Source organism: Bufo gargarizans, chromosome 2 (assembly GCF_014858855.1).
Source record: "Bufo gargarizans isolate SCDJY-AF-19 chromosome 2, ASM1485885v1, whole genome shotgun sequence".
Lineage (NCBI taxonomy): Eukaryota > Metazoa > Chordata > Amphibia > Anura > Bufonidae > Bufo > Bufo gargarizans.
Window position 1 is genome coordinate 245,985,629 of NC_058081.1, and position 26,144 is coordinate 246,011,772.

The window sequence follows — 26,144 nt, forward strand, 5'->3', positions numbered from 1 at the left end:
GCAGAGACCCTTAGGTAGCGCACTAGGAGGTAGAGTTGCCAAGGCAACAGTATTATGTCTGAGGAGTCTCCTGTACAGGTCCTGTGCTAATTAATAGCCCCGTGAATGAGAGACTCCTAGGACCTTGTATGGTTGCCTTGGCAACTGTACCACCCTGCAATCTACCCACACCTCCCTGCGCACAACGTAAGATCGGACAGGAGAGAGAAAATAAAGTGACACTTTTACATGGCTCTGATTTGGATTGCTGCTATGGTGCAAATATATAAAAATACTCTAATAAGTGAAATCTTCCCTTACAAAACTTTGGTGCAAGGATAATATTGTAAATCTAGAAAAATACATGACAAACAGAAAGAAAAAAAACTGGAAAGGATTGGGAGAAAGGATAGACAGCGCTGATGGAAAGGATGGGGAGAAGGATAGACAGAGCTGATGACAAGGATGGGGAGAAGGATAGACAGAGCTGATGACAAGGATGGGGAGAAGGATAGACAGAGCTGATGACAGGGATGGGGAGAAAGGATAGACAGCGCTGATGACAAGGATGGGGAGAAGGATAGACAGAGCTGATGACAGGGATGGGGAGAAAGGATAGACAGCGCTGATGACAAGGATGGGGTGAAAGGATAGACAGCGCTGATGAAAAGGACGGGGTGAAAGGATAGACAGCGCTGATGACAAGGACGGGGTGAAAGGATAGACAGCGCTGATGACAAGGATGGGGAGAAAGGATAGACAGCGCTGATGACAAGGATGGGGAGAAAGGATAGACAGCGCTGATGACAAGGATGGGGAGAAAGGATAGACAGCGCTGATGACAAGGATGGGGAGAAAGGATAGACAGCGCTGATGACAAGGATGGGGAGAAAGGATAGACAGCGCTGATGACAAGGATGGGGAGAAAGGATAGACAGCGCTGATGACAAGGATGGGGAGAAAGGATAGACAGCGCTGATGAAAAGGATGGGGTGAAAGGATAGACAGCGCTGATGCAAAAGATGGGGAGAAGCATAGACAGAGCTGATGACAAGGATAGGGAGAAAGGATAGATAGAGCTGATGGAATGGATAGGGAGAAAGAATAGACAGAGCTGATGGAAAGGATAGACAAATAATGGAAGAAAAATCCAGCTCCACGTCATAGCAGGAAAACGTTATTCATGCGGTTAAAATCTTCAAATACAGGACAGTTTCGTCAACGCATTTCAGACCATGTAACAATTTTGGTCCTTCTTCATGACATGTGAAACTTGCAAAGGATTGTGCCTTAAGTGTTCCCTAATCAGCTAGCCGTGCAATCAATAGGTCACATGGCCCAGAGAAAACACACCAGGCACAATTACTGTTACACTAAGTCATCAGCGTTTTAAGTGTTGATAGAATAATACAAAAACATATACAAAAAATTGTGAAAACTAAAAAATAACAAAAACACATATAGCCCTACTGAAAAAAAAACAAAAAAAAACAAATACATAAAATAAAAACAAAACAAAATAACAAAAAAGCAACACAAAACATCCCCTCAATACTGTAAGATAAGCTTGTGCCTTTTATTTAGACCCCTTGGTTGTCGCGAATCCAACTGAAAAATCCAAAATGCCTTTCTGTTTAATAATTTTCTTCTGTGGTCCCCCCCTCTTACCGGAATACCAACAAGTTTTCCAGCTATGACGTGGAGCTGGATTTTTCTTCCATTATTTGTCTCAATCGCATCCAGGTGCGGCATCCTTGCTCGTCTAGCAGAGGAATAGGTGAGAGCGGCCTTTACTATTACTGAGAAAGGATAGACAGTGCTGATGAAAAGGATGGGGTGAAAGGATAGACAGCGCTGATGGAAAGAATGGGAAGAAAGGATAGACAGCGCTGATGGAAAGAATGGGAAGAAAGGATAGACAGCGCTGATGGAAAGAATGGGAAGAAAGGATAGACAGCGCTGATGGAAAGAATGGGAAGAAAGGATAGACAGCGCTGATGGAAAGAATGGGAAGAAAGGATAGACAGCGCTGATGGAAAGAATGGGAAGAAAGGATAGACAGCGCTGATGGAAAGAATGGGAAGAAAGGATAGACAGCGCTGATGGAAAGAATGGGGAAAAAGGATAAACAGCGCTGATGGAAAAGGGAAAGGATGGGAAGAAAGGATAGAGAGTGCAGATGGAAAGGATGAGGTAAAGGATAGACAGCTCTGATAAAAAGGGGAAGGATAGGGAGAAAGGATAGGCAGCACTGATGGAAAGGGGAAAGCATGGGGAGAAAGAATAGACAGCTCTAATGGAAAGGATGGGGAGAAAGGATAGACAGCGCTGATGGAAAGGTGAAAGCATGGGGAGAAAGAATAGACAGCGCTGATAAGGATCGGGAGAAAGGATAGACAGCGCTGATGGAAGGCAAGTAAAGAAAATGCAGAAAAAAATGCATCTGTTGTGTAGGACGGTGTGTGCGCCACCAGGCATAAAAGGTTATACTCAAATCAGACTAGACTGACGTATAAATAATCTACTATTAGTACCCGTCACCTCTCCTGACATGCCTGTTTAAGTAATTATGGTACTTGCATTCCCCATGTAATAACAATTCTGGAGCACCTTCACTTCTGAGGCTATGATGTGCAGTTCCTCTATTATTCCTTTATGAATAAAAGTACAACTGGTTGTTATCAGTTAGGGGAGCGGCCCTGCACAGTCTGTGTGAGACTGTTCCATCAGGGGTCCCGTTCTCTTGTCCTGAACTCCCGATGGAGCACCAGGCCAAGCATGCACCCTGCTGCTCCAGTCATACTCTATGGGAGTGCCAGAGATAGCAGAGAAACGCGCTCAGCTATTTCCAGTAGTCCTATAGAGAATGAATGGAGAGGCAGGGCACATGCTTAGTTAAAAAGAACGTCTCTTTCGCTGGAGAACTACAGTTTTTTTAGTAAGCATATGCCAAATAACTAGTCTGTTAACATCAGCTGTATATAAAAGGAATAACATATAAAGTTCAGAGCTAGGCCCAGTATTATTCTATAAATGATATAGGGGTAAGGGATAAAGACAGAAGCAGCAAAAATGATCAAACAAAAATTAGAAGCAGTACACTCTTCTACTAAGAGATGCCTGAGAGGTCACCTCGGCAGTGATGCCGGTTAGTACGGCACATGACTGCACAGGCCAACGATAGCCATACAGCAGGTCACTGAGACCAGCGAAGGGCGGTAAGTAGTTTGGGTTCTTTTATATTTACATTTCCTGTAAGAAAAGCCCTTTAACACTTACACTGTAATATTTATTACCTTTGAATGACAGCTGTGGCAAGAAATTAAGGGGTAGAGCTTACAGCATCAGATGAAAGGCCAGAATGCTAGCTTTCAAATGATTGCAGGATCAATATTCTAGAAGTAGCACTCATTTGAAGTTGGGGAGCAGCATGAAAAAGTTTTACATCTCTGTAAGGAACGAGGAAAGCTGCAGATAACAGAAGGAAACAAAGGGAGGGGCAGAAACCTTTCTTCATGTTATCACCCCCTTACCAATCACATAGGATTTGCGTCTTTTGATTGCTGCATTTAGAGTGGGGAACTTTTTTCTACTAAAGGGTATTACAAGATGAGCAACTGAAGGAAAGAATGCCTTATAGGTTAAAAGGATTGTCTAAAACTGGACAAAACTTCTCAAGGGCCTTGACAATGGTGTTCACAGAGAAGAAAAAACACACCTTGTCAGTATCTTGGTTCTAGCGCGGTCCCTGTACATTTTGCCACTGAGGCCATTGACTGGCCATAGGTGGTCATGTGCATGTAGACATCACATGACACCTCCAGTCCGGGGACCGGAAGTGGGATAGATGAGAGTCATGGTGCTGGAACGGGGACGCTTTGAAAAGGTGAGCGTTTTTGTGTTTTTTGTTTACACCATTTTCAGGCCCCTGAGAATTTCTGCCCATTCTCAGACAACATCTTTAAAGGGGTTGGCCACTTCTTTATTCTGTGCCAGCGTCTGTTATCCTGGGGCGATTTCCATCCCTGTCTTTCTTTTGGGCTGTTTTTGGCTGGGGCTGCTGGTCTTGTATATAGTGCCCGTGCACTGTTTTGGCAGTACTGACCCCTCTTATTTACTTCATTCAAGATAGTTCCAGCTCCTTTCAAAAGCCCCTGTCTTGAGCGCTGTGCAACACTCCCCTTATCTGCTCTATTGCGCAGACTCCATGTCTGGAGTGCTGTGCCTGCGCAGTTGAACTGCAATGGCCGGCATTATAAAGAAGAGGATAACGATTAATATGTACTGAAGAGGATGGAGCGCTGGAGCACTGGATGAGACAGATAGTAAGGGGACATCTGCTGCATGAAAAACTTCAACTGCGTAGGCGATAACTAAGAATTTCCGAGTCCAGCATATTTTTGGGGATAATTTTATATGAATATAAAATACCACTGAACAGCCATGTATACTATCCACTTTCTGTCTAGTATGTATTACCAACTAAAGAAAGCTTCAGTTTTCCTGTAGAGAGCCAAGTACTTACTTGAAGACGTGCTAGCTGTGCGGTACGGGACACAATTTTGTTATATGGATCAACAATCTTTGTTCGGATTCTGGAAAGGACAGAGACAGCTGTTTACTCTACAGCCTATATGGAAGTCATTTTATATTGATAAAAGACAATAGGAATTACCTATCAATTGCACTTTGTAGAGCTCCAATACGAGTCTGCATCATCTGAAGAACACCTAAAAGATGAATACAGATTAGAAGTAAATGAAATCTTATAAAACAACAGAACTAAGCGCTACAACATAACACATTTTCTATTTAAGCTGCCATAAATAAATGGTTTCCAAGGCTCTATGTCGTGAGCATTTAGTGTGCTTTGACACTGTATGTTAAACAGCGCACTATACATGCGGATGCAGATCAGTGTCTGGAATGGTCGCACAAGAATACTATGTGTAACAAAAAACAAACAATCCCAAAGAGAGAAGGACAGAAAGGAGAAGGAGAGGGAAAGTATTAGTCCTTCCTTTATAATTATCATTCTTTCTGGATTCACTGCAAACCCCCCAAAAAAAACAAAAAAAAACGTATCTAAGGCTACTTTCACACTAGCGTTCAATCGGATCCGTTCTGAACGGATCCGATCATAATAATGCAGACGGAGGCTCCGTTCAGAACGGATCCGTCTGCATTATTTTAGCATATAACAGCTAAGTGTGAAAATAGCCTCGTACGGATCCGTCCAGACTTTCAATGTAAAGTCAATGGGGGACGGATCCGCCTGAAGATTGAGCCATATTGTGGCATCTTCAAACGGATCCGTCCCCATTGACTTACATTGTAAGTCTGGACGGATCCGCACGACTCCGCACGGCCAGGCGGACACCGGAACGCTGCAAGCAGCGTTCAGCTGTCCGCCTGTCCGTGCGGAGGCGAGCGGAGCGGAGGCTGAACGCCGCCAGACTGATGCAGTCTGAGCGGATCCGCATCCATTCAGACTGCATCAGGGCTGGACGGCTGCGTTCGGGTCCGCTCGTGAGCCCCTTCAAACGGAGCTCACGAGCGGACCGACGAACGCTAGTGTGAAAGTAGCCTTATATTGAAATAAGAACTGCATCAAAATTGCACCTCTAACCACAAAATGCCACGGAATCTACAGGACAGCAGGTTATAGAGCAGGAGGAGCTGAGCAGATTGATGTATAGTTTTATGGGGAAAGATTCAGGAAAACTTGTAATGTAAACATTTAAAGAGTACCTACATCTTTTTCAGCATAGGAGAAGCGATTAGGATTACTTTTGCAATATACTTTCTTAAATGATTTTGTACTATTTTACTGACTTAAGTTGTCCTTCTCAGCGCAGTACTGAAGACAGATCACTCTTACATGCAGAGCAGTCCTGCTGCTGCCCTCACTGCCTCCCACCCATACAGTGATATACCTTACCCTAATATAATATAAAACCACTTGTCCCTGTCATCTGTACACTGTCAGTGTATGTGTGCTCTGTATGCCTGGCATGCTCACTAACTAACGAGGCACTGGGGATAACATAACAGAGTAGGCAGTCAGTGATCACCATTCACAGTAAGTATAGAAGGCATGAAGAAGCAGGTCTACAGTACTTAGGGACTGTTTTATATACTGTAAAACTGCTTCCCCCTGCCTATTTTTATAATTGTCTCCATATTTCTTGTAGGACCTGTTTAAAGGGGTTTTCCGATTCAACACAAAAAATAAGTAACACCAGCACTGAACCTTATTGCATTATATAAATCAGATAATGAAGTTCTAAATGCATTTGACTCCTCCAATGTAACTGTGATCCCAACTCTGGGGGTCATTTATTAAGAACAGTGTTTTAGACACCGGTCTTAATAACCCCTGCACTGGCAGTGGACCGCCGAAGTTAAGTTGAGGCACCGGCCAGCTTCCTTGTCCAAAATGTCTTGGTGTGCTGAAGCATTAAGATTTCCCACCCTTACTAAGGGGTGTAGAAGAGCCCTACAAAAACAATCCCATAGCATTATTTGCATTAAACGTTATAACTTGCACAATGCAGTCAGGCAGGTGACATCCTCCTGGTGCTCAACAATCTCATCCATTAGATTGCCAGAAAGAGAAGTGTGATTTCTCACAACACATTTCCACTGCTCCAGAGGCCACTGGTGGCATGCTTTACACCATATATCCAATGGTTGACACTTTGGTTTGTGGTGCAAGGCCTGCATGCAGTTTCTTGTCCATGGAAACCCATTCCATGAAGTTCCTGGCTCACAATATTTGAGCTGATGTTACTGATGTTAAAGGGAAACTACAAACAAAATAACAAAAAACAAAATGGCTGCACATCGTTATATATACAAACTATAGAGCAAAGAAATAGGGGTCATTCTAGATAAACGTGGTACAATACCGACTATAAATGAATAATGGAAGCTCTTAGCGCACATACGTGTCGGGCCCATCTACCAGGCCTCAAGGTGGCTTCCGCAGATGGGGTTAAAGGTAAACTGTCATATTTAATTTTTTTTTTTTAGGTAATTGGATGTGTCTCATTAAGTTTACATTAGTTCCCTAGTTTATACTTTTGGCTAGGTATTGAATTACCTAGTAATTCCTGCATGCCCGATCCTCCCCCTGGCAACTCAGCGGTGACGCTAAAAGAGCATTGTTGGGTGCCCTTTATACAGAAGACGGAGGACGTAGTAGTGGGCAGTCCCGGACGCTGCATGCGCTCTCCCGTCGGACTGCAGAATTTACTTGCTGCATAGAGAGCTCAAAATCCCGTTCTACAGAGTATTATAGCGCTCTCAGGAGAAGAGGGAGTGTTTAAAGTGTGGAGAACGCCGATTGGTTGAGGTGGGGCTGCGCGTTCCCAAGATGAGCAGAATTAATTCTGGGTACTGAGGGAAGGCGGTCTTTAGCCTCAGGTTGAGGGCATCAGCGGCCATCTTTAGAAGAGAGTCAGAATGAAGTCTGGTGAAGAGCGGTTGCTATGGACAGAATCTAATTAATCATGGGGTATGTGAGCAAAATAATTAGTGATTATGGATTATCACCTCATCAGCCACTACATATTTGAAAATTGAATATGGAGTGAAAATATGAGTTATCCTTTAAGTGTAACTAAACTTTTTTTCCACTTTTTTTTTTTTAAATACCCAAAAATATAATAAGGTCCCAAATACCCCAAAAATAATTTTTCTAATATACTTTATTAATTGATTTTGACCTTTTACTAAATAAATTTACACCTAAAGCCCTGATTTAAACCACGCTTCAAATTCACTATTCTGGCACATCGCTGACCTCTCACAGATATGGATTCTCTGCACTGTATCAATGGGGCCGCGGAGAATGGTGTACCCCTGAGGCTGGCTAAATGCTGGCATAGCAAATCAGTACCCTGTAACAACGTTCTATGCCAGGATTAGCTGAGCGAAGCGGGCTCCTGCCTACTCTTTAATGTCAGAGGATATGGAACGTTACGTGGTCTCCACCTTGTGGCTGAGTTGCTGTTGTTCCTACACACAACAGTACTATTAGGGCCCATTCACACAACCGTATGTACGGATCCGTAGCCGTTCCGCAATTTTGCAGAAGGTCTGCAGATCCATTTATTTTTATGGGCCTCAAAAGATGCGGACAGCACACTGTGTGCCGTTCGCATCCGTTATTCCGTACCACGTCTCGACAGAAAAGATATAACATGCCCTATTCTTATCTGCAATAGCGGACAAGAGCAGGCATTTTCTATTATGGTTGAGGCCATGTGCGGTCCGCAAATTGCAGAACACACATGGCCGGTGTCTGTGTTTTGCCGATCCGCAAAGCCATACGGTCGTGTGAATGGCCCCTTACAGGAACACACTAGAATTCTTTCAGAAAAGTTTCTAAGGCTGGGGCTGAACGGCAACATGTGTTGCACACCCAAAAAATATGTGCAGCTTGTCTAAGCGGACTTTCATACTTGCGGCAGAGGAATCCAGCAGGCAGTTCCGTCGCTGGAACTGCCTGCCGGATTCGTAAAAATGTATGCCAACTGATGGCATTTTAAGACTGATCAGGATCCTGAGCAGTCTTACAAATGCATTGAAATGCCGGATCCATGTCATCTGGTAGAACGGATCCAGCATTTATTTTATTCTCTTTTTTTTCGGTCTGAGCATGCACAGACCGGAAGGATGGATCCAGCATTGCGGTATTTTGAATGCTGGATCTGGCACTAATACATTCCTATAGAAAAAAAATGCTGTATCTGGCATTCAGGCAAGTGTTCTGGAATTTTGGACCGAGATAAAACCGCAGCAAAAAGACTGAACTGAAGACATCCTGATGCATCCTGAACGGATCGCTCTCCATTCAGAATGCATGGAGATAAAACTGATCAGTTATTTTACGGTATAGAGCCCCTAGGACAGAACTCTATGCCAGAAAAGAAAAACGCAAGTGTGAAAGTACCGTATGGCTAGTTTCACATTCACTGTCAATGAGGACAAAACAGAACAACAGATTCAGGATGCATGCCGTTCCGGTTTGTTCAGTTTTCTGACCGCTGCAAGCTGCAGCTTTGTGTCCAGTCTGCGAAACTGAACAAACCGGATCCGGAATGAAAGTCAATAGTGCCGGATCCAATTTTTCGGCAAAGGATCCAGTTTGTTCAGTTTCTATTTAATACAAACGGATCCGGATGAAACGGATGCATCTGGATGTATTAAACGAAATGGAAACGCTGATTTGAAAGTGGCCTAACATGACTATTTTAATACTGTGATTTGACTGTAAAAATACAGCAAAAACACAGAAAAGTTGCACGCGACTTACATTAAAGTCAAACGAGTAAAAGTCATGTGCGATTTGCAACCTGTGACCCAATGTCCATGAAACCTGGATTTTTTGCACCTGTTTAACAATCATTAGATCCATTGTCATATAACACATGTCACCGTGTAGCCCCAGCCTAAAGGCAGACTACATGGCTAGGTAATCAATGTATACACCTGTCACAATGGGACTGAATTCAATGATTAAGATGTGTGTCCCAAAAAAAAACAAAAACGTGTAGTTTATTCACCCAGTGTCAAATAGCGACATTTCAACCGCTTGTTGCGGTCTTTCTCAAGCTGAGTGCTGCTGTTTTTTTTCTTATTATTATATATATATATTAATTTGTTAGGCTATTTTCACGTCTGCATTTTTGCATGATCCGGCAGGGTTCAGCAAAAACGCTTCCGTCATGAAAATGCAACCAGCTGCATCCATTCTGAACGGATCCGGTTGTATTATCTCAAAAATGGCCATAACGGATACGTCTCTAAAACCATTGTAAGTCAAAGGGCGCCAGATACGTTCTCTTTTTCCAAGAAAACAGATCCGGCGCCATTGACTTACATTGCGTTTCATGCCGGATCTGTTATGCTCTGAATCCCGTGCCGGACAGAAAAACGTAACCAAATGGAACGGAATGCATTCTGCTGCACTCCGTTCTGTTCAATTCAATTTTGCCCCCATTAACAAGAAATCGGGACAAAACGGAAGTGTTTTCCTACAATATTAAGAACCTATGATGTGAAAGTAGCCTTACATAGATATAAAAGAAAAATGAAACTTTAAATTATTATTATACCGATTTGAAAAAAACATACTACAGAGTAGCCAGACTTCCAGCGCCACCTGCTGTTGAGAAATCTAATGCATCTTTGCTATACATGGAAAGTAGTGAGGAAATGACTGGAAGGAAGAAGGGATTATGTCAAGAACAACATTTTAAAATTTGCATCCCAAAAGTTACACTAGAGCAGATGATACCACACTACTATACTGGAGAGTAATAAGCACATCAAACTCAATAAAATGTTACCTGCACTGAATGCTCCGTTCACACCTTCACCAGGGTTTCCGTCAGAGGTCACACTACATTTTTTTCGGAGAAGTAAAAATACCCCCCTTAGTATTTTACTCACTGATATAGTGCGGTTTGCTGTACACACTGTCCCCAATGGGGCTCACAATCTAAGGTCCCTATCAGTATGTCCTTGGAGTGTGGGAGTAAGGCCTCATGCACACGACAGTTTTTTTTCACGGCCCGCAAAAACGGGGTCCGTGGGTCCGTGATCCGTGACCGTTTTTCCGTCCGTGGGTCTTCCTTGATTTTTGGAGGATCCACGGACATGAAAAAAAAGTCATTTTGGTGTCCGCCTGGCCGTGCGGAGCCAAACGGATCCGTCCTGAATTACAATGCAAGTCAATGGGGACGGATCCGTTTGATGTTGACACAATATGGTGCCATTTCAAACGGATCCGTCCCCATTGACTTTCAATGTAAAGTCTGGAGTTCTGTTATACCATCGGATTGGAGTTTTCTCCAATCCGATGGTATATTTTAACTTGTAGCGTCCCCATCACCATGGGAACGCCTCTATGTTAGAATATACTGTCGGATATGAGCTACATCGTGAAACTCATTTCCGACAGTATATTCTAACACAGAGGCGTTCCCATGGTGATGGAGACGCTTCAGGTTAGAATATACAAAAAAACGGTGTACATGACTGTCCCCTGCTGCCTGGCAGGTGCTGCCAGGCAGCAGGGGGCAGACCCCCCCCCCCCCCTGTTTTTAACTCATTGGTGGCCAGTGGGCCCCCCCTCCCCTGTTGTTAACTCGTTGGTGGCCAGTGTGCGCACCCCCCTCCCTCCCTCCCTCTATTGTAATAATAGCATTGGGGCCAGTGTGCGCGCCCCCCCAACCCCCCCCCCCTCCCTCCCTCTATTGTAATAATAGCATTGGGGCCAGTGTGCGCGCCCCCCCAACCCCCCCCTCCCTCCCTCTATTGTAATAATAGCATTGGGGCCAGTGTGCGCGCCCCCCCAACCCCCCCCCTCCCTCCCTCTATTGTAATAATAGCATTGGGGCCAGTGTGCCCCCCCCCCCCCCCCCCCCCCCGATCATCGGTGCCAGCGGAGTAGAAGATTCATACTTACCTGGCTGCTGGCTGCTGCGATCTCTGTGTCCGGCCGGGAGCTCCTCCTACTGGTAAGTGACAGGTCTGTGCGGCGCATTGCTGTCACTTACCAGTAGGAGGAGCTCCCGGCCGGACGCAGACATCGCAGCAGCCAGCAGCCAGGTAAGTATGAAAATCTTCTACTCCGCTGCCACCGATGATCGGGGGGGGGGGGGGGGGTGCGCACACTGACCCCAATGTATTAAAACAATAGAGGGAGGGAGGGGGGGGGGGGTTGGGGGGCGCGCGCACACTGGCCCCAATGTATTAAAACAATAGAGGGAGGGAGGGGGGGTGCGCACACTGGCCACCAACGAGTTAACAACAGGGGAGGGGGGGGGGGGCCGCACAATGATATTCAAACTGGGGAGGGGGGGGTCTGCCCCCTGCTGCCTGGCAGCCCTGATCTCTTACAGGGGGATATGATAGTACAATTAACCCCTTCAGGTGCCGCACCTGATGGGGTTAATTGTACTATCATATCCCCCTGTAAGAGATCGGGTGCTGCCAGGCAGCAGGGGGCAGTCTTGTACACAGTTTGTAGTGTATTCTAACTAGAAGCGTCCCATCACCATGGGAACGCCTCTGTGTTAGAATATACTGTCGGATCTGAGTTTTCACGAAGTGAAAACTCAGCTCTGAAAAAGCTTTTATGCAGACGGATCTTCGGATCCGTCTGTATGAAACTAAAACCTACGGCCACGGATCACGGACACGGATGCCAATCTTGTGTGCATCCGTGTTCTTTCACGGACCCATTGACTTGAATGGGCCCGTGAACCGTTGGCCGTGAAAAAAATAGGACAGGTCATATTTTTTTCACGGCCAGGAAACACGGCTCACGGATGCGGCTGCCAAACGGTGCATTTTCCGATTTTTCCACGGACCCATTGAAAGTCAATGGGTCCGTGAAAAAAAACGGAAAACGGCACAACGGCCACGGATGCACACAACGGTCGTGTGCATGAGGCCTAAACTGGAGGAAGCCTACGAGTCATGGGGAGAACATACAAACTCCATGCAGATGTGGTTCTAGGACTCCAGCGCTGCAAGGCACCAGTGCTAACCACTGAGCCATCATATGCAGATGTAGTTTTTATTGGTATCACATTTTGGGGTGCACAGGGTTTATAGATTAGTATTTATTAATTAAAAAAAACAATTACAAATTTTGTATACATTTTTTTGTTGTTCACAGACAGTTTAAATAACACCTTCTTTATTATACAAGTTCTGGCAAAACCAGGGTGATATACATGGGTGCGTGTGTTTCTTACCACTTTTATGGGAAACAACACATGTGTAGCTGTGGGTCACCTGAAATGCTGTTATACTTTTGTTGATCCAAGGCTGCGTTAGGCTACTTTCACACTAGCGGCAGGACGGATCCGACAGGCTGTTCACCCTGTCGGATCTGTCCTGCCTCTATTTCGCCGGACCGCCGCTCCATCCCCATTGACTATAATGGGGACAGGGCAGAGCTCTGGCGCAGCACGGTTGTGCACGGCGAAGGGGCGCCGGACTAAAAGTACTGCATGTCCAACTTTTTAGTGCGGCGGCCTCTCACCGCGCACAGAGTTATGATACTTTTTAATATGCAAATTAGGCCTTTGGGGCAATGAGGGTGTCACTATTGCTCTTGTTGCATTCAAGCTCTGCTCCTTTCTGTGGCCAGCACCTCCCTTAATGCTTGGCCACCGCCTGGCCCTGTCAATCAAAGCAGCGGGGCAGGGGCTCGCCACAGAAATGAGTGGGGCCTGGGTGCAACGAGAGCAATTTAGAACAAATTTGATTTTGAATTTATGTCTCAAATAGATATAGCTGCCCTCAGTGTGTTATAACTTTTTAGTCAGGCAGCTCATTTTAGCCTTAAAGGGTTTGTCCAGTATTTTGATAGTGATGTCCTATCCTTGGGAACTTCAATGCGCGCCAGTGGCGGATCCAGGGGGAGGCAACGGGGCAATTGGCCCCCCCCCCCCTCCCCGAGCTGGCGGCGGCGGCTGGGCACAGGGAGATGAGCGCTTCCATTGTGGAAGCGCTCATCTCTAGTCATCTGTATCGCCGTCCTCAGTACAGCGATACAGATGCCTGCCTGTTCTGCGGTAGGGGAGGGAGAGGAGTGTCTCTTTCCCTTCCTCTGATAGGCTGCCGGCCTAGTGCCTGCAGCCTATCAGAGGCCGGCGCAGGCGGCGCAATGAGGTCATCGCGCCGCCTGAGCCATACAGCGTGGGACACAGGCCAGAAGAGGCCTGCATCGCATCACTGACATGGAGGTAAGTATGTGTTTTTATTATTTTTATTTTTTTATTATATACAATATACTTTTACTGGCGGGGGCTGTTATCACTGGCACCTGGGGGCTGTTATCACTGGCACCTGGGGGCTGTTATCACTGGCACCTGGGGGCTGTTATCACTGGCAAAGGGGGGGCTGTTATCACTGGCAAAGGGGGGGCTGTTATTACTGGCAAAGGGGGGGCTGTTATTACTGGCAAAGGGGGGGCTGTTATTACTGGCAAAGGGGGGGCTGTTATTACTGGCAAAGGGGGGGCTGTTATTACTGGCAAAGGGGGGGCTGTTATTACTGGCAAAGGGGGGGCTGTTATTGCTGGGGGCTGTTATTACTGGCAAAGGGGGGGCTGTTATTACTGGCAAAGGGGGGGCTGTTATTACTGGCAAAGGGGGGGCTGTTATTACTGGCAAAGGGGGGGCTGTTATTACTGGCAAAGGGGGGGCTGTTATTACTGGCAAAGGGGGGGCTGTTATTACTGGCAAAGGGGGGGCTGTTATTACTGGCAAAGGGGGGGCTGTTATTACTGGCAAAGGGGGGGGCTGTTATTACTGGCAAAGGGGGGGGCTGTTATTACTGGGGGCTGTTATTACTGGCAAAGGGGGGCTGTTATTACTGGCAAAGGGGGGCTGTTATTACTGGCAAAGGGGGGCTGTTATTACTGGCAAAGGGGGGCTGTTATTACTGGCAAAGGGGGGCTGTTATTACTGACACAGAGGGGCTCTTATTACTGGGGGCTGTTATTACTGGCCCAGAGGGGCTGTTATTACTGGGGGCTGTTATTACTGGCACAGAGGGGCTGTTATTACTGGCACAGAAGGGCTGTTATTACTAGGGGCTGTTATTACTGGCACAGAAGGGCTGTTATTACTAGGGGCTGTTATTACTGGCACAGAGGGGCTGTTATTACTGGCACAGAGGGGCTGTTATTACTGGCACAGAAGGGCTGTTATTACTGGCACAGAAGGGCTGTTATTACTGGGGGCTGTTATTACTGGCACAGAAGGGCTGTTATTACTGGGGGCTGTTATTACTGGCACAGGGGGGCTCTTATTACTGGCACAGGGGGGCTCTTATTACTGGGGGCTGCTATTACTGGCATAGGGGGCTATTATTACTGGCACGGGGGGGGCTGTTAATACTGGCACATGATTGGGGGCACTATAGGGGCATCTACTGAGGCCACAAAGAAGAGGTATTTTATCTACGGGGGGCACTAAGAAGGGGTATTTTATACTTGCAAATTATGGGGGACACTGAGGGCATCTACTGGAGCATTTTATACTGGTACATTATGGGGGGCACTAGGAGGAAGAAGGGTGTGGAGCACTATGGGGTCATTTACTAGGGGCACTATATAGGGGTATTTTATACTGGCACATTATGGGGCCACTATGGGGACATTAGCTCAACTGGGGGCATTACAAGGGGGTATTTTTTGCACTGTCACATTATAAGGAGAATTATTACTACTGGGGGGGGGGCATTATGGTGGGCTTTATTACTCCCCCATGGTATGACCCCCTAGTAGCAGCACCAGCCTCTCTCTGCTCTGCTATCCCTCTGCCCCTTCTCCAAATACTTATTATGAAATCTTTCTCATTAGGATAAAACACAACATCAGCTCCGCCGAGCCCCCGGCCAAAGTGTGGAAGTGGCGTCCGAGATCCCCAAGGGCCAAGCCAAGTAACTGTAAGTTTTCATGTGAAATATGTTTGTTATACACATATAGCCTACACTGTGGAGTCTGTTCTATAAGCACCATTGTTTTGTGGCGGCGGACAGAAAATAATCTGAAAGTGCCCCTCCCGAGACCAGACTCTGGATCCGCCACTGATGGGAGCAGCAGTGCAGTTCCCAGCCCCATCCACTATATCATGGAGGAGCTGTGTTGTTCAGGCACAGACTTCCTGCACGGGGGTTACGACTAAACATATTGGTGGGCTATCCTGAGCACCATAATCATTTACAAGGCTGTCAGTTCCTGTACAATAATGTAGAGCCGTGGTCAAGTAGGAACACACAACATCATGACTTGTTTGAAGCCAGCCATATTGCAGTTATGGGAGCATTAACAAAATGGTCTGCAGTTCAAGGGGTGACATCCTTTAACAATGTCGCCACCATTACCTGGCTGTAGCCTCTAATCCACAGATTCCTCATTTTTACTAGTCCTCATCCATTCCCAAGTAATTGGGCATAGTCATTTTCTGATCCAATATGCTATTCAAGTTGTTCACTCAAGGGTGTGTGATTCTCAACAGGGAGTGAACTAGAGCACTCCGCCAAATGAGAATGGGGGCATAGTGGCGCCAGAACCAGAATTGGTGGTTAGGCGGTTACAGACAGGTAATAGTAGCCAACATTTTAGTGAATGCTACAGGTCCTCTTTTTAAAGTTCTGAACTTAGCTGAATAAGGCTCTGTGGGTGGGGTCTGTTTTTCGTAGCTGTAATACATATACTGTCTGAATGGTGCCTTATTCCGTCACTCAACGGCACAACACAATCAAAATCTCACACCAAAAAACAAAAAAAATGTCATTCAAATCCCATGAAGGTTGTATCTATTTCTAACCTAATGGTGAATAACGGCAAATAGTGCCTCAATTACATCAGAATTAGCTATTTACTAAGGTCAGTTTTACACTGGCGTTTATCTGTTCCGGCAGGGGAACAGCCTGGCAGATGTGTACACGTGTGCTGCTAGAAGTCCGCCCGGCCCCATTCACTATAATGAGGAGCAGCGTGCAGCGGTATCTGCCAGCCCGGATCTACGTCGCTCCCCATTGTAGTGAATGAAACCGGGTGGACTTTCGGCAGCATACGTGTGTACACATCTGGCAGGCTGTTCCCCTGCCGGAACAGATAAACGCCAGTGTGAAACTGGCCTAAGACCACAAAAGCGCATGAATTATAGGAACCATCTTATCATGGAATAACCTGTCACTTGCTGCAGGAGAAGCATTTATATTATTATATTGTAACTGGTAACGCAAGAAAGATTATCTTCATATTAAAGGCATCTAGAAACAAATATAAGTATTGTCCACTTGTACAGGGGTTGTCCACTCTTTTCTGGCAGCTGCTGGAAACAGCTGATTAGTGGGGATGCTAGGTGTCATACCCCAACCGATCAGAGATTAACAAGGTGTCTAGAGCAGCGGTTCTCAACCTGGGGGTCGATCGGCCCTTTCCGGGGGGTCGCCTGAGGCTTCCTATTGTGGGGCGCCCGTGTAGCGTTATACTACCCTACCTCGTGAGCAGTGGCGTCGCCAGGGGGGGGCCACGGCCCCCCCCTACATCATGCTGTGTCCCGCCATCTAAAATGCCCCTGTTCCCGCCCCCCAAGTGAGCCGCCGCCGCAGTCAAGCACAGGGAGATGAGCGCTTCCATTGTGCTCATCTCCCTTGTAATCTGCCTGTGCTGCGGCGGTGCAGGGGAGGGAGAGGTGTGTCCCCTCCCCTTCCTCTGATAGGCTGCCGGCGCACTAGGCCGGCAGCCTATCAGAGGCCGACGCAGGCGGCGCGATGACGTCATCACGCCGCCTGAGCCTTACAGCACGGGACACAGGCCAGAAGAGTCCTGAATCGCATCGCTGACACTGAGGTAAGTATAAGTGTTTTTTTTTTATTTTATTACAATACTGGCACATAATGATGATGATGGGGGGGGACTTAATACTGGCTGGCACATGATGATAATGAGGGGGACTTTATACTGGCACATGATGATGATTGGGGGGGCGAATTTATACTGGCACATGATTGGGGGGGGCGACTTAATACTGGCACATGATGATGATGGGCGGGGGGGACTTTATACTGGCACATGATGATGATTGGGGGGACATATCAGATATTTACATTACAATTCATAACAGTAGCAAAATTAGTTATGACGTAGCAAGGAAAAAAATTTAATGGTTGGGGGTCACCACAACATGAAGAACTCTATTACGGGGTCACGGCTTTAGAAAGGTTGCGAACCACTGGTCTAGAGGATACGTCATCAAAATCTAGAATCCAAAAAAACAGTTTAAGCATCTGAAAACTATAAAAATATATATATATGGAAAAGTATTCCTTCCCATGCACCAGTAGTCAGGGTTGGAGAGGGAATGCGGAGTCATGTAGAGCTAATACAGAATCACTGAAGGTACAATCATCATTGAGTATCAAACCAATGAGTATGTATACTCTGAACATAGGGATCATTTCAGACATAGATGAAAGATAAGACGTGACTACACAATTTACCATCAAGAATAAGGCTAGGCATGTAGCTCCCGGACCTTCTAATAAAGTGTAGCCTGAAGAACAGTTACTTATGAGGTCATTTATCAAACTGGTGTAAAGCTTGCTTAGTTGCCCTTAGCAACCAATCAGATTCCACCTTTCATTTTTTACAGCTCCTTTGGAAAATATAAGGTGGAATCTGATTGGTTGCCTTTTCTACTTTACACCAGTTTGGTAAATGACCCCATTAGTTTCTAGGATTCTTAGAAAATGCTAAAATGTAGTGTGTGCAGGGCCGTCTTTAATTTTGATTGGACCCTGGGCAAGAATGGATGGATCCCGCCTTCCCACACCCTCGCAGGCAATCACACCCTCCACCACTATATATAATATAGCTTACAGTGAATGACTGTAATAACTTCCAGTTCTGAATACTCCAGCGGCTCAGGATCAGTGCTCTGGGCAGCTGGGCTCAGGCTGGAAGTGGGCACAGCTCTGCAGGAAGGAGGAGACCGGGGCTCGGCTCACCCTAGCGTTGCACCCCAGCACCCCACAGTATGCAGTATAGCACCCTATAGTATACAGCACCCCATACTATACAGTATACAGCACCCCACAGTATATAGTAGAGCAGTATAGCACCCCACAGTATATAGTAGAGCAGTATAGCACATCGCAGTATACAGCACCCCACAGCAGGGGCTTAGCTACAGGGGAAGCAGAGGAAGCGGCTGCTTTTGGGCCCCTACTGGGTCAGGGCCCCTTCAGGAGGAGGATGACTAAAAGACTTTGTCAGGGCCCCCTCAACAGTATTACACAATGAAATTATATACAGTGGCAGTATAGACAGTGTAGAAAACGGGTGGAGCAGCTGGCGGGCCTGAGAAAGCGATCTTTAGTAGCCACAGGAATGGGGGCGGCATGAAAGGAAAGGGTTGCAAAAAAAATTACTGGAGCAGGGGGGCCCCATTAAAAAATTTGCTGTGGGGCCCAGTCATTTCTAGCTACGCCACTGCCCCACAGTATACAGCACCCCATACTATACAGCAACTCACAGTATACATTAGAGCAATATAGCACCTCACAATATACAGCACCCCACAGTATACAGTAGAGCAGTATAGCACTCCCCAATATACAGCACCTCACGGCATACAGCACCTCACAGTATACAGTATACAGCACTCCAAACTATACAGAATACAGCAACTCACAGTATACATTACCCCACAGTATACAGAACCCCAGGTATACAGTAAAGCAGTATAGCACTTCACAGCATCCCAACTGTATACAGCACCCCATAGTATACAGTAGAGCAGTATAGCACCCCACAGTATACATCACCCCATAGTATACAGCCCCCCACAGTATACAGTAGAGCAGTATAGCACACCACAATATACAGCACCCCACCGTATACAGCACCCCACAGTATACAGTAGAGCAGTATACAGCCCCCCACAGTATACAGCACCCCATAGTATACAGTAGAGCAGTATAGCACACCACAGTATACAGCACCCTATAGTATACAGTAGAGCAGTATAGCACCCCACAGTATACAGTAGAGCAGTATAGCACCCCACAGTACACAGTAGAGCATTAGAGCACCCCACAGTATACAGACCCCCCCCCCCAGTATACAGTAAAGAAGTATAGAACCCCACAGTATACAGCACCCCATAGTATACATTAGAGTAGTATAGCACATCACAATATACAGCCCCCCACAGTATACAGTAGAACAGTATAGCACCCCACAGTATACAGCACCCCAGTATAGCACACCACAGTATACAGTAGAGCAGTATAGCACCCCAGAATACACAGCACCTCACAGTATACAGCACCCCAAACTATACAGAATACAGCACCTCACAGTATACAGCACCCCAGATATACAGTAAAGCAGTATAGCACTTCACAGTATACAGCAACCCAACTGTATACAGCACCCCATAATATACAGTAGAGCAGTATACATCACCCCACAGTATACAGTCCCCCACAGTATACAGTAGAGCAGTATTGCACCCCACAGTATACAGCACCCCACAGTATACAGTAGAGCAGTACAGCACCCCACAGTATACAGCACCCCATACTATCCAGTAAAGCAGTATAGCACACAATATACAGTACCCCACAGTATATAGCACCCCACAGTATCCAGTAGAGCAGTATAGCACCCCACAGTATCCAGTAGAGCAGTATAGCACCCCACAGTATCCAGTAGAGCAGTATAGCACACCACAGTATGCAGTAGAGCAGTATAGCACACCACAGTATACAGCACCCCACACTATACAGTAGCTTACAGTATATTAGCATAACAGCCCGTCACCTTTTCCTGATGTAATCTTCACAAAAAAAGCTCCACAGTTAAGGCAAAGTTCTCCTGCAGCAACACTCCTGGTAGAAAGGACCTTTGATTACCTCATAGCCATGTGACCAGTAATATTGCTAGGTTACTGGTCACATGGTGATTATGTCATCTAAGGTCTTTTCTCCCAAGACAGTGATAGGCAAACTGCGGCTCTCCAGCTGTTGCAAAACTACAAATCCCACCATGCTCTGCTGTAGGCAGTCTTTGCATGCTGGGAGTTGTAGTTCTGCAACAGCTGGAGAGCTGCACTTTGCCTATCACTGTCCCAAGAAAGTCACAGTTCTCACAGCTCGCTGCCTGGAGTGCCGGCAGGCATGGCATGGCAGCACCCCCCTGTGTAGCTGACAGCCCGACACCCGGGGCAGTGGCCAGCAGGGCTCAAGAGGGAGCTGCCTTGGGCCCCCCAGGAGCAACTGGCCCTGAGGCAGCTGCCCCTTTTGACCCTTGTTAAAGACGGCCCTGAGTGTATGCAGTATAAACTTAGAAAGCAGAAGGAGAAGACGAGAAAAAATGGATTACACTAAGGGTCCATTCACACGTCCGCAGTGTATTGCGGATCCGCAATACACCCGGCCGGCACCCCAATAGAACTGCCTATTCTTGTCCGCAATTGTGGACAAGAATAGGACATGTTCTATTTTTTTCTGGAGACGTGGATCGGAAGATTGGGGGGCGCTCTCCGCAAATGCAGATGCGGACAGCACACTGTGTGCTGTACGCATCCATTCCTGCCCCATAGAGAATAAAATGGGTCCGCACCTGTTCTGCAATTTGCGGAACGGATGCGGACCCATTCTGCGGACGTGTGAATGGACCCTTAACTGTAATTTCCTTTTCATGAATCTTCCACGATGGCATACCATGAGATGACCCTCTTCCAACCAGGTAGGGACAGGAAGTTTAAAAGTAGGCCCTCTTTCATGTCACTTTCAGTGTCTTTCTGAACCGAAGCTTGGAGAGCCTTATCATTCACCCCACAAGCAAACTTATCTATAAATACCTATTCTAGTTTTTATATAATATATTTTTTTTTTTTGGGGGGGGGGGGGGGGGGGAGAGAAATCCCCTGCCGTCGTGGAGGATTCATGAAAAGGAAATTACAGTTAAGTGTAATCCGGTTTTTCCCATTTCATCCTCCACGACGGCATACCATGAGACGTAACAGATAAAGGAAACTAGGGAGGGACAATAACCTGTAGCACTTTTCGGCCGAAGGCTAAATCTTGGCCAGAACTAACATCTACCCTGTAGTGTTTGATAAAGGTATGCGGGAGATGCCCATGTGGCCTCTCTACAAATTTATACAACCGAAGCATCAGCTTTTTCTGCCCATGAGCCTGCCACTGATCTGGTAGAGTTAGCTTTGAGGAAAGCCGGTGGATCTTTCCCCAAAGTTTTGTATGCCTCAGAGATGGCGGATTTTACCCATGTGGAAATAGACCCTTTAGTAGCTTTTTTCCCTTTATTGCCACCCTGGAACCTGATAAAAAGGAAATCAGACTTTCGAAATGGACCTGTAGATTCTAAGTACTGAAGTACTGCCCATCTCACATCAAGGGAGTGAAATCCACATTCCCCAGAGGATCTAGGAGTCTCACAAAAAGAGGGAATGAAGATCTCCTCCTGTCTATGGAATTTGGACACCACTTTTGGAAGAAAGGAGGTATCCAAGCAGAATACTATTTTGTCAGGGAAAACCCTGCAAAATGACTCGATCATTTTTAAAGCCTGGGATTTCACAGACTCTACGGGCTGAGGTGATGGCTACCAGAAAAACAGCCTTGAGTGTAACCAAATGAAGAAAGGCCTTAGACAGAGGTTCAAACGGAATTCTGTGAGGCCTGACAGAACTAGATTTAGGTCCCAGAGGGGCACTATAGGTCTTAGTGTGGGACAAAGTCTGTCTGCTACTCTGAGAAACCTGATTATCCACGGATGGTCAGCTATTTTGACATCAAACACGGAGCTTAAGGCTGCGATATGGACTCTAAAGGTGTTGGGGTGAAGGCCTTTGCTAAACCCAGCCTGAAGGAACCCCAAAACTGTCTGGATGACAAAAGACGGGGATAACTTAGACTCTAAAACACCAGAAAAAAAAATGGGATTAGCGGAAGGGAAGGAAACGCTTAGCCTAGAAAGAAGTTCCATGTCTGCAAGAGGGCATCCACTCCTACATTCCCGTCTCTTGGGTCTAGGTAAAAGAATCTCAGCAGTTTTGCATTTAGATAGTTCACGAACAGATCTATCTGAGGAAATACCCATTTCACGTAGATCTGATAGAACACTTCCTGGTGTAAGCTCCATTCTCCTGACAGCAACTGAATCCTGCTGAGAAAATCTGCTTTTGAGTTCAAATGCCTCTTTAGATGAACTGCTGACAGGGACCTCAGATATGTTTCTACCCAGGAAAATCTCTTTTCCGATATCTGACTTAAAGCACCGCTTCTTGTACTCCCCCTGTCGATTTAGATAAGCAACAACCGAGGTGTTGTCCGATCTGAACGTCTAGTTACAACTACTAGGTCTTTGGAGATCCAAGGAACTCCTTTCCGTAGGTGAACAGGATTCCCCACCAAAGCAGGGAGTTCTTTACACAACTGGGAATGGCAATATTTGCCTCCAGGGAGTTTGGATCCCTGTCCCAGCTTTTCAGCAACCAATCCTGGAAAATGCGGGTGTGGAACTGAGCCCACCTGACGGCAGAGATGCACGCCGTTAGTGACCCCAATAAGGATATGGCATCTCTGACTGGGCAGAACGCGAGTTTCTGGAAACTCAATACTTTGGAAATTAGGGATTCTACTTTTTTGGGGGGCAAAAAAGTTTTCTGTCTGGTGGAATCCATCAACACCCTCAGAAACTTTATCTGCTGAGAGGGAACTGGATTAGATTTTTCCCAGTTTATTAGCCACCCCAGCTGGTAAAGTAGTTGACAGGACAGAAAAAGGTTTTGTTCCAATAGTGCTGCAGAATTTCCGATTATTAGCAAATAGTCCAAATACGGAACGATGATAATATTCTGCCTTCTTAAATGGGCGACAACCTCTATCATTATTTTTGTGATCACACGGGGTGCTGACGTTATTCCGAAGGGGAGAACTTGAAATTGGAAATGATGGAGCACCCCCTCAGGAACACCGCCATTCCTAAATATTTCTGATCTGCATAACAGACTGTGGCAATAGGTGTCTCTCAGGTCTAGAGATGCCATAAAGTCCCCTTTTTTAAGAAGATTCAACGTGGAAGGAATAGTTTCCATCTTGAATTTCTGATACTTGGTGAATTTGTTAAACTTTTTTAGATTTGTTATGAGGCGGTATTTTCCACAGTTTTTTACAAAAAAAACAGTGGAATAGAAACAGGTTTTCATTTGGTCTTGAGGGACCAGAGCGATTGCTTGTAGATCTAAAAGCTCCCTTATGCCTTTTTCTAACTCGTTTTGAAGCAGAGAGGATTTTTGAACTGGAGTTATCTGAAATACATTTAGTAAAGGGGTATGGCTGAAGGAAATCCCATAACCTGATTTTACTATGTCTAAAACCCAGTAATTTGATGTTATTTTTTTCCCCTTCGCCGAAAAAAGCTTTAAAGGGCTTCTGTCACCCCATTAAACCGTTTTTGTTTTTTTTCTTTACTAATAATCCCTACACTGCGATCTCATCATACATAAGCTAATAAATGATTTTCGTTCAGTAGAATTTGTTAAAAATCGATTTTTGAAATATGTAAATTACCTTGCTACCAGCAAGTAGGGCGGCTACTTGCTGGTAGCAGCCGCATCCTCCGATGGTAATGATGCCCCCTCTGCTTGTTGATTGACAGATCCCGTCCGCTGGCCCTTTCTCTGCTGGCCCTGCCTGTTTTGATTCAATATCTGGCGCCTGCGCCGCGGCCGTACCTCTCTTCAATCTGCGCAGGCGCACTGAGAGGCGGCCGTTCGCTCCTCAATGCGCCTGGTGTAGATGTGACGTCATCGGCGCAGGCGCATTGAGGATGGAGCGGCCGAGCGAGTGGCCGCCTCTCAGTGCGCCTGCGCAGATTGAAGAGAGGTACGGCTGCGGCGCAGGCGCCAGATATTTAATCAAAACAGGCAGGGCCAGCAGAGAAAGGGCCAGCGGACGGGATCTGTCAATCAACAAGCAGAGGGGGCGTCATTACCATCGGAGGATGCGGCTGCTACCAGCAAGTAGCCGCCCTACTTGCTGGTAGCAAGGTAATTTACATATTTCAAAAATCGATTTTTTAACAAATTCTACTGAACGAAAATCATTAATTAGCTTATGTATGATGAGATCGCAGTGTAGGGATTATTAGTAAAGAAAAAAAAAAAACGGTTTAATGGGGTGACAGGAGCCCTTTAATCCTTCCCCCCACTGCATATTTGGCGTCATTGCTTAGAAAACTAAGTGGTTTTGGTGTTGATCAGAAACCCTCTACTTTTTACGGAATTCTGGTTCTTACTTTTGTCCGTTTTCTTGGATTGCAAGAAACTTCCCCTTCTATATTTATGAAAAGGAAATTTCCCAAGGGCAATTTTATTTTGTATCTGAGGCTTTTTCCAGGATTTTTTCAAGATCCTGACCAAACAGCATCTCGCCATGGAATGGGATGTTACATAATTTAATTTTAAATGACAAATTTCCTGCCCAAGATTTCAGCCAGAGAGCTCTCCTAGCTGAAACGGTTAGAGCTGTAGATCTAGCGGTCATCCTGACTCCGACTCAGCAGTGGCATCCGATATAAAATCAACAGCTTTAATGAGTAACAGAAAAGAGTCTTTAAGAGAATCAAAGGGGGTATTATCCTTCAAAAGGGTTTCTAGTTGGCACAACTATTTTTTTAATGATCTGGCTACCGAAGTAGCAGCCAGATTTGGTTTAAACAATTCCGCCGCATTTCAGGATCTTTTAAGGTATGCCCTCCACCTTTTTATTCATGGGATCCATCAGTGAATCCATATTCTCAAAGGGAAGCTTTTAACTAGCTTGTAAGGGAAAAGTCCACTTTAGGGCATTGGGTTAGTTTCCTATCCAGAACTTTCCATTCACATTTTATCAAAGCATGCAGGTTTTTGTGAACAGGAAAAAGCTTTCTTTTCTTTTGTTCTAAGCTACTAAATAGCTCATCATGAATAGATCTATGTATCTTTTCATCTGAAAGATTCATAGTGGTTCTGACGGCTTTAATAAGGTCTCTGGTGTCCTCACAAGAAAACCAATAGCGTTTAAACTCAGAGTTCTATCCGGATGAATCATCCGAGTCAACTGACTCTAACTCCGAATCAGAGTCCGAGTCCTAGTAAGATCTTTAGCGATGTTATTAGTACACCTAGAACATAATCTGCTTGAAGAAGATTCTGACAATTTAGAAGAGCATACTGCACATTTCCTTATTTTAGCAGTTGTCTTAGACTTATGAGCACTATCTCTATCGCTCCACACGCACAAATGGAGAGATAAAGGGAAAAAAAAAGGGTAGATATGCTGAAAAACAGGTTGGATTCACATGGCCTTCTCCCGAGCGCTTTCCCTGTGGATCCCTGCCAGAGCCACCCTAATGGATGGCAGGGAGAGCTTCACGTCTCAACCAGAGGGACTCCCCGAGTGTCTGGTGCTGCATGGGCCACGCCTGTAGGAAGGAGAGAACAGACCCGGGCCGGAAGCACCGCTCCCGCAGCACCAAGTACCCTAGCTAGGGGTTGGGGCTGCCGTCTGCCCCCATGCAGGTGGGAAGATTTTCTAAATCTCCATCC

The 26,144-nt window shown here is 46.0% G+C and overlaps 1 protein-coding gene across 1 annotated transcript in view; it reads right to left on the bottom strand.

The window, feature by feature from the left end:
• COG5 (component of oligomeric golgi complex 5) overlaps window positions 1-26,144 on the bottom strand; it is a 412,214-nt gene that overhangs the window by 374,767 nt on the left and 11,303 nt on the right. The window contains exons 4-5 of the mRNA XM_044280195.1: window positions 4,655-4,709; window positions 4,505-4,574 (exon numbers count right to left, since the gene is read on the bottom strand). Of these exons, the coding sequence (XP_044136130.1) occupies window positions 4,505-4,574; window positions 4,655-4,709 (125 nt within the window). The remainder of the gene's footprint in view (window positions 1-4,504; window positions 4,575-4,654; window positions 4,710-26,144) is intronic.